The 17,738-nt window shown below is 50.6% G+C and overlaps 1 protein-coding gene and 1 long non-coding RNA gene across 3 annotated transcripts; one reads left to right on the forward strand and one right to left on the reverse strand.

Moving 5' to 3' along the window:
- Nucleotides 1–2,485: 2,485 nt before the first annotated feature.
- Nucleotides 2,486–17,637, reverse strand: LOC121824312 (uncharacterized). Its single transcript, XR_006066147.2, has 2 exons — nucleotides 17,484–17,637; nucleotides 2,486–2,804 (listed from the first exon to the last, which is right to left on the reverse strand). It is a non-coding gene; the product is annotated as an uncharacterized LOC121824312 (long non-coding RNA).
- Nucleotides 5,942–9,416, forward strand: Mchr1 (melanin concentrating hormone receptor 1). Of its 2 annotated transcripts, none has more exons than XM_006979184.3 (2): nucleotides 5,942–6,361; nucleotides 7,631–9,416. In XM_006979184.3, exons 1-2 carry the CDS (start codon nucleotides 6,280–6,282, stop codon nucleotides 8,608–8,610), a joined length of 1,062 nt encoding a protein of 353 aa, XP_006979246.1. In that variant the 5' UTR covers nucleotides 5,942–6,279; the 3' UTR covers nucleotides 8,611–9,416. The 2 variants fall into 2 exon arrangements, with proteins under 2 accessions (XP_006979246.1, XP_076412504.1); XM_076556389.1 differs by lacking the exon at nucleotides 5,942–6,361 and adding an exon at nucleotides 6,948–7,418.
- Nucleotides 17,638–17,738: the final 101 nt, after the last annotated feature.

Below are 17,738 nucleotides of genomic sequence, written 5' to 3' on the forward strand. Positions count from 1 at the left end.
TGAACTTTTGATTCTCTTGTCTCCCCAAATGCTGGGACTACAGGGGTACACCACTACTCCCAAATAGATGCTCTATTAGGAAGCGAACCTAGAGCTTCCTGAATGCCAGGCAAGTACTCTCCCAACTGAGCTACATCCCTAGCCTATTGGGTTAATTTTCCATCTGCTCCTTAGGATCCGCTTTCTGTCCTCATCTACTTTGCACTGGGCCCCAGCAGGATGATTTTCGGACTGCATCAACAGGGAAAGATCAGAAGGCAGGCAGGCAGAGAGCTCCGCTTAGTGTTCCTTACATCTCCTGCTCACTGCATGCCTGCCTGGCAGTTCTTCTCTGGGTTCTGCTAGCTGGCCAGCTCAGGCCTACACATAGGAATAGCATCCAGCTGTTGCTAGCCCCAGACGCTGCTGCAGCATCCTTCATGGACTCCCCCTTAGTGGTACCCAAACCTTGGCAAACAGACAGGCCCTTTATTAAAGTCTCTCTGCTTTTCCACGTGTTCCTTCTGTTTCCTCCAGACACCCTGATTGATCCAATCAATACGCATCATCTCACCTGCTGGAGGCATTCCAGGAGGCACCTCCAGCCACAACAAAGTTCAGAGGAAGCAAAGGACATAATTCCCTCACGTTGTCTTTGCAAGAAGCAGGAAATCTCTGCCAAATGGCTGGCACTCCACCATTCCCCTTGACTACCATTGGTAGTAGTGAGTCACACACCCTCTCAGATCCCCGGGGAAAAAAAGAGTCTGAGACTAAGGGGCATCTGGGTGTTCTACTGGGAAGTGCGATCTTAGGAATCAGGAATGAAAAAGGGGCAAGCAGGACATCGGGAGACTTGGTGAAAGGATTTCCAGTGGCCGTCATGCCAAGTGACCCTGAACTGCTGAAAGGTCAGAAGAAATGCCTCTGATGACATATCCTGAGGGAACAAGGAGAAACCAACTATCTGTGACTTTCTTTCTTCTCCTTCTTCTTCTTCTTCTTCTTCTTCTTCTTCTTCTTCTTCTTCTTCTTCTTCTTCTTCTTCTTCTTCTTCTTCTTCTTCTTTTTTTGGTTTTTCGAGACAGGATTTCTCTGTGTAGCTTTGGAGCCTGGAGCCTGTCCTGGATCTCACTCTGTAGCCCAGGCTGGCCTCGAACTCACAGAGATCCACCTGCCTCTGCCTCCCGAGTGGTGGGATTAAAGGTGTGCGCCACTCTACCTGGCCTATCTGTGACTTTCATCCCATATTGAGCAAAGATGTGCCTCAAGAAGCACTAACTGTCCCTGCTTTCTAGGTGGCTGGAACGTTTCTGGGTTCCCGTTTTCTAAGCTGTTGTAGAAATGGAGAGCACCCTGGACAGAGGGGGAAAGGGGCACGCAGCACGTCTGCGATGCAGCACCAGTAGACCCTGCCTGTGCTGTGATGCACTGACATCTGTACTCCGTGGGGACTGAGCAGACTGGCTGCTGCAGAAATGGTGAGCATTTGGGCCGGGAGTAGCTGGGAGGATCTAAAGAAATACACGTGCAGGTTCAGTAGACATGGCCAGCCCTAAAAAGGTCTCTATCAGAAACCTCTGAGATCCTTGTCACATTCTCCTGGGCCACCTCTGGTTTCGAGTTTGGCTATTAAGGACTGCTGAATGAGCCTAATTCATCTTGTGCCTGTAGTGTCTTCCATTCTATCTATTTGCTTTCTGCCCTAGACTTCTCTGATATGCTAGGCCAGTGGTTCTCAACCTTCCTAATGCTGCGACCCTTTAATATAGGTCTTCATGCTGTGGTGACCCCCAATTATAAATTTTTTGTTGTTGTTGTTTTTTTGTTTTTTGAGACAGGGTTTCTCTGTGTAGCTTTGTGCCTTTCCTGGACCTCACTCTGTAGCCCAGGCTGGCCTCGAACTCACAGAGATCCGCCTGCCTTCTGCCTCCGAGTGCTGGGATTAAAGGCATGTGCCACCACTGCCCGGCTATAAAATTATTTTTATTGCTACTTCATAACCATAATTTTGCTACTGTTGTGAATCATAATGTAAATGTTTTTGGAGATAGGGGGTTGCCAAAGGGGTTGTGACCCACAGGTTGAGAATCACTGCACTAGAGACTTTCAGATCTAGCATAAACAGTTCAGAAGGGCGGGCTCAGTGTCCCAGGAGAAGTCTCAACCAATAGGAACAAGAATCAGTCAATATAAATCCAACTTTTGGTACTTTAGGTGACTAATCCTTAGAGATTCTGTGTGTGTGTGTGTGTGTGTGTGTGTGTGTGTGTGTGTGTGTGTGTGATGCTGAGGACTGAACCCAGGGCCATGCCACACAAGTACTATACCACTTAACTAAACCCTCACCCCTCTGAGCAATTCTGAAGTGGAGTTCCCACGGTCCATAGCAATAAACTCAGTCCTAGCTCCTATTGGCTCACTTATTCTAGTTCCTCACCCATCCGATCCACTCACTCATGCTCCTTAGACTCACACCAAGAATGAATTTCCACACACACGAGTCTGTGTCTAAGACTGTGTTTTCAGAGGAAACCAAACTGAGAAAATGAATTCTAGGAGTCACAGCCGGAGATGGATCCTCCAAGGGGAGATGCTGGAAGACGTCAGTTACCAGCCAGCTGTCCCGAAGGGTGCCGCTGCTGGTGGTGGACAAGATGCTGACTAGCCCTAGCCTGGCAGTGACATCAAAGTGACAAGAGTCTTACTTGTGGTTGACTGAGATGCAGACCAGTAAAAAAGGAGGTGCTTGAAGGAGGCAGCCTCTCCAGAAGAGTGGTGAAGGAGCTGTGGGTTCAGGAGGTTGACGGACCTGCTGTGGAAGCCTAGGAGGAAGAAGATGGAGGGGTCTGTCAATTCATGACACACAGTGAAAGCCGGGAGGCCTCCAGAGCAGCAGTCAAGGAGACCGCCATCTTCTGCAGCAGCAGAGCAGCCTGTGTTGAAAGTAAGACCCAGAGTCTAATTGCAAGGGTAGCTGAGGTGCAAAAAACATGGAGTATGTACAGCCTCAGCAGATCTTTGATGGTAAGGAGTGGAACCCCGAAGTCTAGGAGGGGACATCTGGATGAATTTGGAAACAGCTTCCCCTAACTCCTTGAACACTCCAGACCAGCAGATACAACCATCCCCTGTCACTTTTTTATAAGGAGAGCAGCTTGCCCTTGCTTGGAAATGATGACAGGATTCAACTGAGATTATACCTTGCAAGAGGACATTATTATTTGTAGATATGGCCCCCCCTGCACCAGTATTCTCTTATTATGGACTGGAAAAAATAATTGGAGCGTGTATAGGAATTACCTTCATGGTGCTAGGACATGGCACAAATGTATAATCAAAAGGACAGTGTTGGAGAACATTATTTACGGTGTGTTATTTTATTTACATTGCATTTTTTAACTCTGTGAAGCTGTGTTACTGTGCCTGTCTAAAACACCTGATGGTCCAGTAAAGAACTGAATGGCCAATAGCAAAGCAGGAGAAAGGATAGGTGGGGCTGGCAGGCAGAGAGAATCTATAGAAGGAGAAATCTGGGAGAAAAGATCAAAGAACAAGAGAGGAAGGAGGAAGACTTCAGGGACCGGCCACCCAGCCACCCAGTCACCCAACCAGACATGGAGTAAGAAGGAAAGAAAGGTATACAGGAATAGAGAAAAAGCCCCAAGGCCAAAGATAGACCGGATAATTTAAGAAAAGCTGGCAAGAAACAAGCCAAGCTAAGGCTGGGGCATTTACAATTAAGAATAAGCTTTCGTGTGTGATTTACTTGGGACCCGGGTGATGCTCCCTGCCCCCAATAGCAGAAACAAACAATAACAGGAGAGCATTTCTTGGCAGGGATGTCCCTACTACACGGGCTGGAAGAAACCTGGAAGGACCCCTGGAGCCAGTGCTAAAATAGTTCGGGGATGGCTCCAGGAAGTGACCTCCAGTAACACTACAAAGGGGCTAGTGCCACCTTGGCAGAATTTGAGTGTCCTAACATGGCTGTTAGGTTGTATGCATACATTTACCATTAATTTTTTAACATTGTGGTAAAATGTACATAATATAAAATGGGCCATGTTAACTCTGTGTGTGTGTTGCTGACGATTGGACCCAGGAGCCTTGAACATACCAGGCAAGCAGTCTCCCACTGAGATACACTCACACTCCCCTAACCATGGGCAAGTGTCAAGTTCAGCAGTATTAAGTACACGCACAGCGCCACTCGACCATTATTACCATCTGTTTCTAGAAGTTCTCTCCCACTGCGTACACAGAAACTCTGCACCCATCCAACAACAACTCCCCACTGATCCTCTCCACTGGCCTCTGGCGCTTGGCAGAGTTTTGAGAGAGGAGTCAGAAGACTCAGAGAAGTGCGATGCTGGAGTGGGATTGACCACGGGAGGCTGAAGGACACACCAGTCCGTCCTCCAGGGAAGCTCAGCCAGCACCTGTCTTGGCTTTCTATTGCTGTTGAGACACCACGATCAAGGCAACTTAGAGAAGAGAGTGTTTAGTTTGGACTTACGCTCTCAGTGGGTTAGAGTCCGTGATGGTGGAGCAGAGGTGTGGTAGCAGGAGCAGCTACAGCTACATCCTGGTCTGCAAGCAGAAGCGGGGAGAGGGGGGGTAGGGGTGTGGTGGGGAGGGGGGTGGGGAGTGAGGGTGGGGGTGGGATGAGGATAATTTGGAACTGAGGCATGGGTTTTTTCGAAACCTCAAAACCACCTCCAGTGACACACCTCCTAATCCTTTCCAAACAAGGTCCACCCACTGGAGACCAAGCCTGTGGAGGACATTCTCATTCAGACCCCTGCAGCATCCCCTTCACTAACTCCACAAGGGACATGTAGGTCTGGGGTCATCGCAGAGTTGGGGTACACTCCACCAGAGATGTACTAACCATCCACTGCAGCTGTGGCTAAACCACCATCTGATTTTGTGGGGGGTGGGGTGGGGATGAGGGGGAGCAGGCCCTGACATTCTGACCCTCCTGCCTCTGCCTCCTAAGTGCTGGAATTGGTGGCATGCACCATGTCCGTTTTATGAGTGCAGGGGAGGGAACCCTGGGCTTCTGCCTGTGAGACAAGCACTCTACCAAATAAATGAGCTGTACATCCTCAGCCCCTATCCGGCTTTGGTTAAGCTCTTCATGCTGGTGAACCAAGAGGCCAAGAAAGAGGCGCTGTAATAGCTGGTAGGGATGAACAACAGCTTAGCCTGAAGAACTAGGCATGCTAATGTCCAATGTCCAAAGGAAGAGAATGGCTGGAACTCAAGGGAGCTGTAGGGGTTTCTCTCTGTGCCTCTGTGTCCATTAATAAGGGTCAACAGGCAACCATGGCAGCCAAGGAGTCAGACTCTGCATCTGGTCCTGGTGTGGTGACTGCGGTTTATTATGACTCTCCTGGAGCTGGCAGCAGGGACCTCTGCAGAAAATTCCCTAAGGCCTGTGCATGCGGAGGCTGCTGCCCATTGCTAATCTCAGTGTGGACTTATTCTCTTACGCTTTGATAATTGTCTCAGAGTCCCAGACAAAACCTCAAAGATCTCAGAGCACTAGGAAATAAAACCTCCATAACTGGTCCAGACTGAAGCTGCATAGAGGGAAGTTTGGTCTTTCTGTACCCCAGACCCTGAGTATTGCCAGCGTGGAAAGCCCAGAATCACCTTGGCCCACCAGGCAAGGGCTAGAAATCGCCACCTAGTCAAGGAGATGTTTGGAAGTTACCAGGACACAGGAAGGGTCTAAGGTGACCTCTAGTGTGCTTGAGGACCAAGGGTGCTTCAGTCTTAGCCCCTGAGTCCCCAGCACTGGGAACGGTACCCCTGACCCCTGCCACATGGTCCAGCTTCCTCAGGGTAGGCAGCCGGTTGCTTCCCCCTTTTGCCCTTGCTGAGACTTGGAGGTTCCTGTAAAGCGAGCTTGGCAACCCCTGTGAGCTCAGGAGACAGCCCCAGGAGCCAGTGAGAAGAAAGGCTGTTCTGCATGGGGCTGCTTGAGCCTCGCGGCTGCTCGGCAGGCAGTCAGGAGTGGGAGCCGCAGCCGGGACCGAAGAGGTTAACGTGCATCTGCCTCCGAATGTTAATGTGTCTAGGTGATGTCAGTGGGAGCTGGGAAGGAGGGAGTGGGGGAGCAGTTGGGCTCAGAGGCAGCAGAGGCTGCCAGGCGGTAGAGGAAGACCCTTTTCTGGACTGCAGGGCTGGCTCACGTTCGGGACAAGGCGGTGGCAGGCACTGGAGGCTGCCGCAGCCTGCGTGGGTGGACGGACGCTCAACTCCAGGGAGCAGGCGACCTGCACCGGCTGCATGGATCTGCAAGCCTCGTTGCTGTCCACTGGCCCCAATGCCAGCAACATCTCCGATGGCCAGGATAATCTCACAGTGGCCGGTGAGTCGGGAGTTAGAGTCCTCCCTCCTCCGGGATGGGTGTGGAAAATGGGAAGGTTTCACCTCCAGAGCCAAACTGCTTAGGAAACTTTAACTTACAGCTCTCGGTGATAAGATCTGCAGTCTGCTTTGCCTGGAGGAGAAGAGGAGAGGAGCAGATACCAGCTAGGACAGAAGGGTTAGGGAGGAATAGAGACGGGGCAGAGGCACATCGATCTAGAAAAAGCAAGGGTTGGTGTCGAGGCGTGAGGCAGACAGGGGAAAGCCTGCTGATGAGTCCCAAATAGGCTTTGCATGGGGGAGAAAAATCAAGGCTGGAAAAGCAAGCAAGAGAGCGGGCGGGTAGCATGTGGGAGCCAGCGGAAGCTCTTTGATTCACCGCTACCCTGGGCTGAATCCTCTGGCTTCGCACTGGGGTAATGGGGACTGAGTGGTCCTGGCTGTCCTCTGGCAGAGGCTGCTGGGAGCAAAAGACTTCACAGGGCGTGAGAGGATTAACTTTTCTGGTGAATTAAGCTTCTTGACATTTGCAGAACGGCAATGCCCTGAAATTCTAGCTTTGAAGGAGAAGGGGAGGAAGGGGAAGGGGAAGGGCTTGTGTGGAGAAAATTCTCAAGCTTCTGGGGTATAACACAGTCTGAGCCCTGCTGGGGAAGCCCTGGCTCAGGAGACATGGCCCACGGAAATCCCCATCAGGACGTCGGGAGAGGGCTGGGCTGTTGAACCTAAAACACACCCCACACCCATAGTGACACAGTCATTCCTTAGATATGCCTAGGAATCTGTATAAACCCTTTGGTCAGCTATCTCTGAAAAGATGAGAGTACAAACAAGAAAAACACCACACACACACACACACTCACTCACACACAGACAGACACACACACACACACACACACACACACACACACACACACACGTGCATTCTTGAATGTCCTTCAAGGTTTTTTGACAAGGTTTCCTGGTGAATCCCAGGGATGTGAAGTTGTTTTCAGCAGACATCTGGGAGTCTTGACTCCTGGCCCTCTGAGCTGAAGTGAAGGTCCTTTGAGTAACAGGTGGGTCTAGAAAATTCGGTAGGAGTATTCACCAGCAAGCAGTGGAGGAGAGTAAGGAACAGAATTAACAATAGCGTGGGAGGGAGGACGGCAGAGATGACGCACAGTGACCTCAAGCTGAAGTAGGGATCCTGAGAGGTCAGCAAGGGGGGAGGGCAGGTTGTCAGCTTCCAGAGCAGATGGCAGTTCACACGTGCTCCTTCTGTCCTCAGGGTCACCTCCTCGCAAAGGGAGCGTCTCCTACATCAACATCATTATGCCTTCTGTGTTTGGCACCATCTGCCTGCTGGGCATTGTGGGAAACTCCACAGTCATCTTCGCTGTGGTGAAGAGGTCCAAGCTACATTGGTGCAGCAACGTCCCGGACATCTTCATCATTAACCTCTCTGTGGTGGATCTGCTCTTCCTCCTGGGCATGCCTTTCATGATCCATCAGCTCATGGGCAATGGGGTCTGGCACTTTGGGGAAACCATGTGCACCCTCATCACAGCCATGGATGCCAACAGTCAGTTCACCAGCACCTACATCCTGACCGCCATGGCCATCGACCGCTACCTGGCCACGGTCCACCCCATCTCCTCCACCAAATTCCGGAAGCCCTCCATGGCCACCCTGGTGATCTGCCTCTTGTGGGCTCTCTCTTTCGTCAGCATCACCCCAGTGTGGCTGTATGCCAGGCTCATCCCATTCCCAGGGGGTGCTGTGGGCTGTGGCATCCGCCTGCCCAACCCAGACACTGACCTCTACTGGTTTACTCTCTACCAGTTTTTCCTGGCCTTCGCCCTACCCTTTGTGGTCATCACCGCCGCGTACGTGAAAATACTGCAGCGCATGACGTCCTCAGTGGCCCCAGCCTCGCAGCGCAGCATCCGGCTTCGGACCAAGAGGGTGACGCGCACCGCCATCGCCATCTGCCTGGTGTTCTTTGTGTGCTGGGCACCCTACTACGTGCTGCAGCTGACCCAGCTGTCCATCAGCCGCCCCACGCTCACCTTTGTCTACTTGTACAACGCGGCCATCAGCTTGGGCTACGCCAACAGCTGTCTCAATCCCTTTGTGTACATAGTACTCTGTGAGACCTTTCGAAAACGCTTGGTCTTGTCGGTGAAGCCTGCAGCCCCGGGGCAGCTTCGCACGGTCAGCAATGCTCAGACAGCTGACGAGGAGAGGACAGAGAGCAAAGGCACCTGACACCTTCCCCTGTCACCCTCCAAGGCAGGTCACCACATCCAACCATGGGGAGAGATACTGAGAATGGCTACCCTGGGAGAATGCAGGGAGGCTGGAGGCTGGGGGCATGGAGCAACCACATTCCATGGGGCCCATAAATTGCTAGGGAGGCTTGCAGCCAGGTTTTTTTGGGGGGAGGCTTCAAACCTCAGACATCCTCTTGGCAGAGCAAGAGGACAATGGTGGTTTGACTGGTCCCCAGGGAGCTCTCGTTGTTAGCTCACAGGTGTCTTTTTCCCAAGGGGAAGAGGTTGAAGGTGCCTAGCTGAACCGGCGGGGCCAGGGTCATACTGTGACATACAAGCTGAGCACTCCCTCCCATCTCTCATTGGTGTGAAAAAAAGGCAGCCTTTCTTCCACGCGGGTGGATCACCTATGAAGCATGCTGCCTTAGCTCCAGCAACCTGTGTGGGTTTCACTTTCTCTCCAGGGGATGCATGTTTACACTGGGGTGAGGCTCTGAGCCCACGGGGAGTTTAAAAAACAAAAGAGCCCAGGGTGTGGAAAGATCTAATAGCGGAGAAAGGCCAGGCAAGCTGGGGTGGCTATGGATCTTGAAAGTAATAAAAATGAGGGTAAGAGGCTTTCACGGTGACAGGGACCTTCTCTTTGAAGGGCTGTCAGTCCACGGCTGATCCCGAGTGAACATCTGTGTATTCTGCATGTGCAAGGGGTCACTCCAGTGCCTGATGTGTCGGCATCACCTTTATGCTTCAGCCTTCCACTCCCAAATCAAAACGAAATAAAGGCAAATCTCAACCCACTCATTCTGGAGGCTCCTGCGGAATTGCTTGGGCTTTGGGGGTGGGGTGAGTCCTATACAAGGAAAGGGGGGGGGGTCGTGTGAGTATAGTATTCGCATCTTGTTTGGGGCTGCATCTTTAGGGAGCCTGAAGTAAGGGATTTGTTTTTCTAAACCCAGAGAGAGGAGTTAGTGACATTAATGGAATTACTGTGAATTCATTCGATTGCAGAATTGCTGCTGGACTCAGCAGCCTGGCTTAGACTCCTGTTATCATCAATGCTGCCTCCTTGGGCCCCCAGTTTCTACTCCCCCCACCCCGTGTGACTCCCCCAGACCCCTCTCCTCCTCTGCCTCATGCTGAGTCACCAGCTGCAGGTCTGGCTCTTGGGGGGGTGAAGTCTGAGCTAGTCTCTGCTTGCTGCAGCTCAGAGCTGCTGGGCACCTTAAAAGCAGATGGCTGCTCAGGCCGCTGGGAGGCAGTCATGGCTGCTGCTTCTCAGCTCTGTCATCAAGAGGCCGCGGGAGGTGTCAGTGTGGTGCTGGGCAGATGGTAACGAGAGAGTGGGAGCAGCTTGTCCAGAGGCAGCCTGGAGGCTGATCCTCTCTTCGCCGGTCACTGTTCACTGCAGAGTTGCGGTAGCAGCCACTTGGAGTACTTCCGGCAGCCTCCCCAGGTGCCGGGGAGTAGCAGTATTTCCTGACCTGAGGTTAGCGCTCCTTCCTCTTAACAGCAGGGTCTCAGCCCCCCTAGGTAAGCTTCAAGTCTAGTTTAGGTGCAAGTCCAGTGGGGAAAAAATAAGATTCTCGGGGGAAAGTGGACGTGGTGGCACCTGTGTGTGTAACCCCAGCATCAGGGAAACTGAAGCAGGAGGATTGAAGCGAGTTCAAGGCAGGGGACGGGCGGGGTGGGGCACAGTTGGGTAAAGGGCTGGCTGCACACATCTGGTCAGGAAAATGTGGAAGGAGAGAGCTGACCCCACCAAGTTGTCCTCCACACTCCACATCCACATCCGGCACAGTAATGATAAAGTTCAAAGAAAACAAGAGTTCAACTGTGAAAGGGGGGTGGAGAGAAAAGGAAGAACCAGAGGATGGGGAGGGACGCTGGGAAATGCTGTCTTGGGGACATGACATGGTCATTGTACCCGTGAACTCACGGCAGCTGTGATCACCCCGTAAGATCAGGTTCACAAGACCCATCAGTATTCCAACAGGCAGCGTTAGTTGGACCCCGTGGGTTGTATTAACAACAGAAAAGGAGAGGAAAATAAGGGGGACATGCTGCTGGGGTGCCTGGGGGAACAGGAGGGTAAGTTTGGGGGTGCATATGACCAAGGTGCATTGCTTACATGTATGAAATTGTCAAGTAATAAAAAAAAATTATTCTGTTAAAACAAACAAACAAAAAAGGAGTTCAAAGCCACCCTGAGCTATAAGGCCCTGACTAAGGAAAAAAGAGTCTTCCAGAAGCCTTAAGGTAACTCCTAGGAGAAGCAGCTCTACCCCACCAGTGGAGAAGGAGGCTTCCTCAAACCTAGCGTGTCTATGAAGAGGTTTCCCATGAGCTGCACACCATAGCCTTCCAAGGAAACCGGGAAATAGGTGAGACAGCCTTTCCTAGGAATATGTGCGACCGAGCCGACAGCCAACAAGGCTGGGCAGCTCAGAAGGAAGGGCCTTCCTCCATAGGTCGGTCGGGCTGTTAATCCACAGTGAAGAGACTGAAATGGAAGTGGAGTATGCTGAGCTCGGAGAGTGAGCGGGTGGTGATGTGAACAGGAGAAAGGGCAGGAGAGGGGGAGTGATCTGGGACCAGGGGACAGCACAGAGGAGGGTGTCGGGAAGGCTGAGAGAGGTGGGAGTGTGGAGACTGTCCCCAACTCCCATCTCCCTGCCTTCATCAGTAACCCGGGCAGCTCCTGAGCTGTCCACTGGGTAAGGGCGAACTCCAGCAGCCAGGTATGGGAGCACGCACCCAGAATTCCAGCATTTAGGAGGCTGAAGCAGGAAGATCCTGAGTTTGAAGTCAGCCTGGGCTATAACTGTAAGACGTTTTGTGAAAAGGAGGAGACAAGGAAGAGAGGAGGAAGATGAGGAGGAAGCAGAGGAAAAGGGAAAAGCACAGGACGACGTTCACAAATCAGGGTTAGCTTGCTGACGTTGTCGGTGGGAGTGGAGGATTCCGGGGAAGACTATCGGGCAGGTTCAAGGAATGAGTGTGACTTCACTGTCTCCTTTCAACTCAGGACTTGGCCCGCCCAAAGGCGGGCACCGGAAGACGCAGAGAGTTTGGAGAAGCATGAAGACTATTGATATCTCCACTTCCTCTCCACCCCACAACCTCTGACAGCTAGCCTGTCTCAGGGACCTCACCCCGTCATCTCCCCAACCCCAGTGAACATTCTACAGGGCTGCTGTAACTCTCCTCCGGAAGCATCTCCTCTCCAATTGTGAGGATGACCTGCCTAAAATTCTCCTCGGTAGAGGAATTCCACAGCCAAGCCACCCGGAAGGCCCTCTGCAGGGACCTGCAGCAGACAGCAAGAAACCATGCAACAGGACTAGCAGCTACTCTTTGTTTTATGCATCATCTACTATTAATTTTATTATTATTTTGTGTGTGCGTGTGTGTGTCCATGTACATACCTATGTGTGTGGAGGTTCGAGGACATCTTTTGGTTTTCTCTTTCCACGGCGGGTTCTGGGAATTGAACTTCAGGCATTAGGGTTTGTACGACCAGCTGCAACGTTCCCACCCTTTCATATTTGCCTTTGGATTTGTTTTTTAAATGGTAGTAAAATGTATACTTTGCTACTTTGGCCTTTGACCTTTTGGTTTGGTTTTGTGCTTTTGTTTTGTTTTTCCAGACAGGGTTTCTCTGGCTGGAAAAATTCACTGCCCTGGAACTCACTGTGCAGAACAGGATGGCCTCCAAACTCAGTGATCCCCCTGCCTCTGCCTCCTGAGCATCGGGATTAAAGGCACATGCCACCACCACCTAGCTGACTTTGGCCATTTTAAATGTATGGTTTGGTAGCACTGAGTACAATCACATTATTGCACAGCCGTCACCACCATCCACCTTCAGAATATTCATCATCCCAAACCAAAGCTCCAGTTAAATACTAACTCAGGGGCTGGGAGGACAGCTCAGTCAGTAGAGGGTTTGCCGCGCGAGCACAAGGACCGGAGTTCGAGCCTCGAATCCACGTAGTCCGAATGCTGGGGAGGCAGGGAGAAGAGTCCCTGGGGCTCACTGGCTAGCTGGTTTAGCCTAATCAGTAAGCTCCAGGCCAGTGAGAGACTCCATCTCCAAAGCTAGGATGGGACAGGTGAGATGGCTTAGTGGATAAAGGTGCTTTCTACGCACACAGCAATAAATATATGTAAAAACATGAAAATAAAAATGCATAAGCATGGACGGTTCCTAAGGAACAACACTAAGTTTGTCCCCTGACTTCCATTTGCGCCCACACGCACACATGCACGCACACAAAATGAACAAATATGAACTTATTTTGTTCTCTCGTGCCTCCAGCTCCTGGACATCACCATTCCATGAATGTGACTATTCTAAGCAGCTCCTACAATGGAAGGACATGCTATTTATCCGTGATTTGTAATTGGCTTATTTCTCTTGGTGGGCTGTCCTTAAAGTCCATTGATATTGCTGTAGATGCTAGAATCCTTAAGGCTGAACGCTGTTCTCCTGCATGTAGTCACCACACCGTGTTTATCTACAGTGACCGACGGATACTCGATGTCATCATCACTTGGCTATTGTGGGTAGAGAATGCTGCTGCCAACACGTCTGTGGTAACTGTTGGAGTCGGGGCTCTTAGCCCCTTTGGTATATATACCCAGAGGTGAAACCGCGGGGTCTTAGGGCAGTTCTATGTTTAACGTTTTGAAGGTCGGCCAAACTACTTCCTGCGGCTACTGCATCGTTTTACATTCTCATGAGCAGCATACAAGGGATCCAGTTCTCCGCACCCTTACACCGCTTTGTTTCTTCCCTTCTCCTCTTCTTCCCTTAAATGAAATCTGTTCAAATAGCTGTGAATCGGTCTTTGCTCCCCCGTCGTTAGTGATGTTGAGCATACCTTTATCTGCTCAGTCTTCATTTGTATAGCTTCTCTGGAGAAATTGTCTTCAAGTCTTTTGTCCATTTCTTTTTTAATTGGGTTGTTCTTTTGTTATTGTTAGAATGATATTTTACTAAACTAAATTAGTAATAATTGGTTCTGAATGCCTTGTTACTAGGAAAAAGTAGATTAAAAAAAAACCCTCAGTTCTTTCTCTTCTGCAGTTTAATGAAATTCTCGCCTTTTATTTACAAAATCGAGTAGGGCCTTTTTTACAAAATTGACTAGGGCCTGTCAGAGGACTCAGAGGGTAAAGGGTCTTTCCATCAAGCTTGTTGACTTGAGTTCAATCTTGGGGAACCATCTGGCAGAAGGAGAGAACCTCCTCTTATAAGTTGTTCTCTGACCTCCACATGCATACCGTGGCATGCACGTGCCCCCAAGACACATACTCACACATAAATACATAAACACAATTAATTTTTTTTTTTTTTATTTTAGGGTCAGGGAGATAGTTCAGTTAGCATAAAAACCCGAGTTTGAGTCCCAGCACTCACGTAAAAAGCAGGGTGTGGCTTTGCACATGTAAAATCCTGGTGACAGGGACAGGCAGATTGCTGGAGCTTGCTGCCCAGCCAGCTGCTTACATACATGCAACTCACCCATACATGCACATGCATACATATACAACCCTCACACAAATTGAGCATATGGATGGGGAACCATGAATTTCTCCCAAACCTTTTTGCCCTCTGTGGTGGTTTGAATAAGAATGGCCCCCATAGGCTCCTATACCAGGCCCAGTGTCTCTCTCTCTCTCAGCCTACAGATCAGGATGCAGCTCTTAGCTACTACTTGAGCACCATGCTTGCATGCCACCATGCTCCCTGCTGACATACTTCCTGCCATGATGACAATGGACTAAGACCCTGAAACTGTAAGCAAGCCCTCAATTAAATGTTTTCCTTTATAAGAGTTGCCTTGGTTATGGTGTCTCTTCATGGCAGTCCAACAGTAACTAAGACAGAAGTCGGTACCAGGAGTGGGGTCAGTGACTAAGACAGAAGTCGGTACCAGGAGTGGGGTCAGTGACTAAGACAGAAGTCAATACCAGGAGTGGGGTCAGTGACTAAGACACCCTCCAAAGCCTGTGATCAGCAGAAATTCCAACAGATCCAGTAGCTTGAGCTGAACAAGTCAGGAAAAGCAAAGCAGCTAAAGAGTGGTGGGTGGCTTTCCCAAGTGCCCATCCAGCTCTGACTCTCAAAGGCTCGAAGAGGGCAGGACTTGCAGACGCTCAGAGACAGGATGCATAAGCTGCTCACTTAGTTATTGGCAAGGCCACCTCCTGAGAGGGGAAGACGAATGGTGGTCATCTCAGGCTAGGAAGGAGGATAAGAGTCCTTCTTTAAGGATGAGAAAGGGCAGGTGAGACGGCTCGGTGAACCATCTTGTCCCATAAGTCTGCCAACCCAAGTTCAATCCCCAGAACCCACAGTGGAAGAAGAGAAATGACTCTGACCTCCCTGTGTGTACTGTGGCACATATGTGCCCCTGCACTCCGTGACACACACCACCCACACAACCACACTCACACTAAAGTTCAATAAAACCTATTTTAAAAGAGAAAAAGTGTAACTTCTTTTCTTTCTTTTTTTTTTTGTGATAGGTTTCTCTGAGACAGGGTCTCATTATGCAGCTCCTCAAACACACAGAAATCCTCCTGCCTCTGCTTCCTGAGGGCTGGGATTAGAGGTGTGTGCCAGTATACCCACCCACCAATAAGCTAATGTTTAGAGATTTCTCTGGTTTTTATTTAGGTTGAATAAACCAATTTTAACTTCCAGCTTGGGAGAGATGGTTTTGTGGCTTGAAAGAAAATGGCCCCCAAAGGAAGTGAGTGGCACTACTAGGAGGTGTGGTCTTATTGGAGTGGGTGTGGTCTTGTTGGAGGAAGTGCGTCTCTGTGGAGGTGGGCTTTGGGGTCTCATATATGCTCAAGCCACGCCCAGTGAGACAGACCACTTCCTGTTGCCTCTGAGTCAAGATGTAAGAACTTTCGGCTCCGGCACCAGGTCTGCCTGCATGCCGCCATGTCTTGCCGTGAGGATAATGGTCTGAACCCCTGAAACTGTAAGCCACCACCTCACCTAAATGTTTTCCTTTCTAAGAGTCATGGTGTCTCTTCACAGCAATAGAAACCCTAACTAAGATGGGAGGACTGCAAGTAGCCAGGTAGGCAAATCCCTTCTCAGAAACCCCTAAGGATGTTCATGGCCAGGTCCCGGGTGTCACCTGCCTGCTGCGGCTCAAGTGACCTCTGGTGTCAGTGCTTCTCCAAGCAGCTCCTGCTCTCTGCACAGGTGACCTCAGCCTGAGGTATCAGGGGGAAGGAGGAGAAGTGAGGGACCACAATTAGGAAGGATGGGAGCTGGCTGGTAGGCACTGAGATTCCTGCAGTCTGCCTGTGCCAAGGCATGGGGAGGTTTCCCCTGCCTTCTCCTCCCAGGCTCAGCCAGGCTGCCCTGCTTCTGAGCCATGAATGCTAGACCTGAGTCCTGTACTTTTTTCTTCTCCTTGTTCCAGGGCCTCCAAATCTCTCTTCTGGCCAACCTGGAGAAATGCTACAAGCCATACAATAGGAAATCTGTTCATGCCAAGGAAGGCACTCTTTTTATCCTCCTTGTGCAGGGCTCAGTATTCCTCCCAGCCAGGCCAGAGAAGGTCAGGCAAGGAGCTTTATCATCTTGCCGCCTTCATGTTTTTCTAACATTTGTTTTGTTCAAGATTGTTAAAGCAGAAGCCAACATCTGGCTGCTGGGAAGCTGGGTCTCAGCCACAGGTGCAATTTTTTTTTTTAAAAAATACTGGAGAATCAAACCCAGAGCCTTGCACATGCTAGGCAAGTGCTCTACATTCCTGCCTTAGACATGTTTTTTTTTTTTTTTGCCTGGCAGCAGTGGTGCACACCTTTAATCCCAGCACTCGGGAGGCAGAGCCAGGTGGATCTCTGTGAGTTCAAGGCCAGCCTGGTCTACAGAGTGAGATCCAGAGATCCAAGACAGGTACCAAAACTACACAGAGAAACCTTGCATCAAAACAAAACAAAACAAAACAAACAAAACCAGCAAACAAATAAATAAAGGTCTGTGAGACAGCTCCATGGGTCAAGGTGCTTGCCACCAAGCTTGACAACCTGAGTTCAATCCCAGGCCATGCAGGGTACGACAGACCAACACCCCACAAAGTTTCCTATAATCCCCACACATGGGCTGTGGCGAGCACTATATATACATTTACATACCTTCCCTCACCAACAAATAAATGTTGACAAAACTCTAGATGCCAGGGCTGCGGAGATGGTCCCCAGCACCACATAAATGCTAGGAACATGTGGCAGCAGCCTATCTGTAATTCCCGCGCTAGGGAGCCAGAGATGGGATTCCCAGAGCAGTCTGCTAGCTTAGACTAGAGGACTCAGCAAGCTCTGGGTTCATGGGAGAGACTGTAGCTCAATATATAACATGGAAAGTGATGGAAGAGGACCCAAGCTGCGGGCTTCCACGTACGTGTGCATCCCGACCTGTACATACATGTGCATCCCCACCTGTACATACATGTGCATCCGAATCCATAGGAATGTGTGTGAGGGCGGGCAAACGAATACCCTCCCTTGTGGAGGTCAGAAGACACCTTGCGAGAGTTGGTTCTCTCTCCCCACCGTGTGGGTTCGAGGGACTGGACTCCAGGTGTCAGGAAATGCCACGGCCCGCTGAGCCATCTCCCTGGCACACGTCCCAGCCTCTTGACCTCAGACGGAGCGTCATCCCTGCATCCATTGTGCAGCACGCTAGCTGCATCAGGACTTGATTAATCTCGCTGTGTCATGTGTCTTGATGTTCTCTTACTTGTGAGTTATTGCCCTGTCTCTCCCTTGTCAGCTGTGGTTAGAGAGGCTGGTTTTTCTACCTCCCCCACCCCCCTTCCGGCTCTCACACAGTACCTCGAACAGAACAGGCACTTAGTTTAGAACGCTCGGTTGGTAACGCGAACGCTCCTCCCTAGAAGTGGACACTGATTGTTTTGTCCGCGGTCTTCTTCCTTTTCTGGGAACCGGTTACCGTCTCTCCACTCCCCCGGCACGGTGAAAAAGGAAACACTGCCCCCGCTCCTGCAGACACTGCCCACCCCCACCCCCTGTTCATTTTCTTCTGAGTTCCAGAAAGGAACACACAGTCTCACCAAGTTCTTGGAAGGG

This window comes from Peromyscus maniculatus, chromosome 20 (genome assembly GCF_049852395.1).
Source record: "Peromyscus maniculatus bairdii isolate BWxNUB_F1_BW_parent chromosome 20, HU_Pman_BW_mat_3.1, whole genome shotgun sequence".
NCBI lineage: Eukaryota > Metazoa > Chordata > Mammalia > Rodentia > Cricetidae > Peromyscus > Peromyscus maniculatus.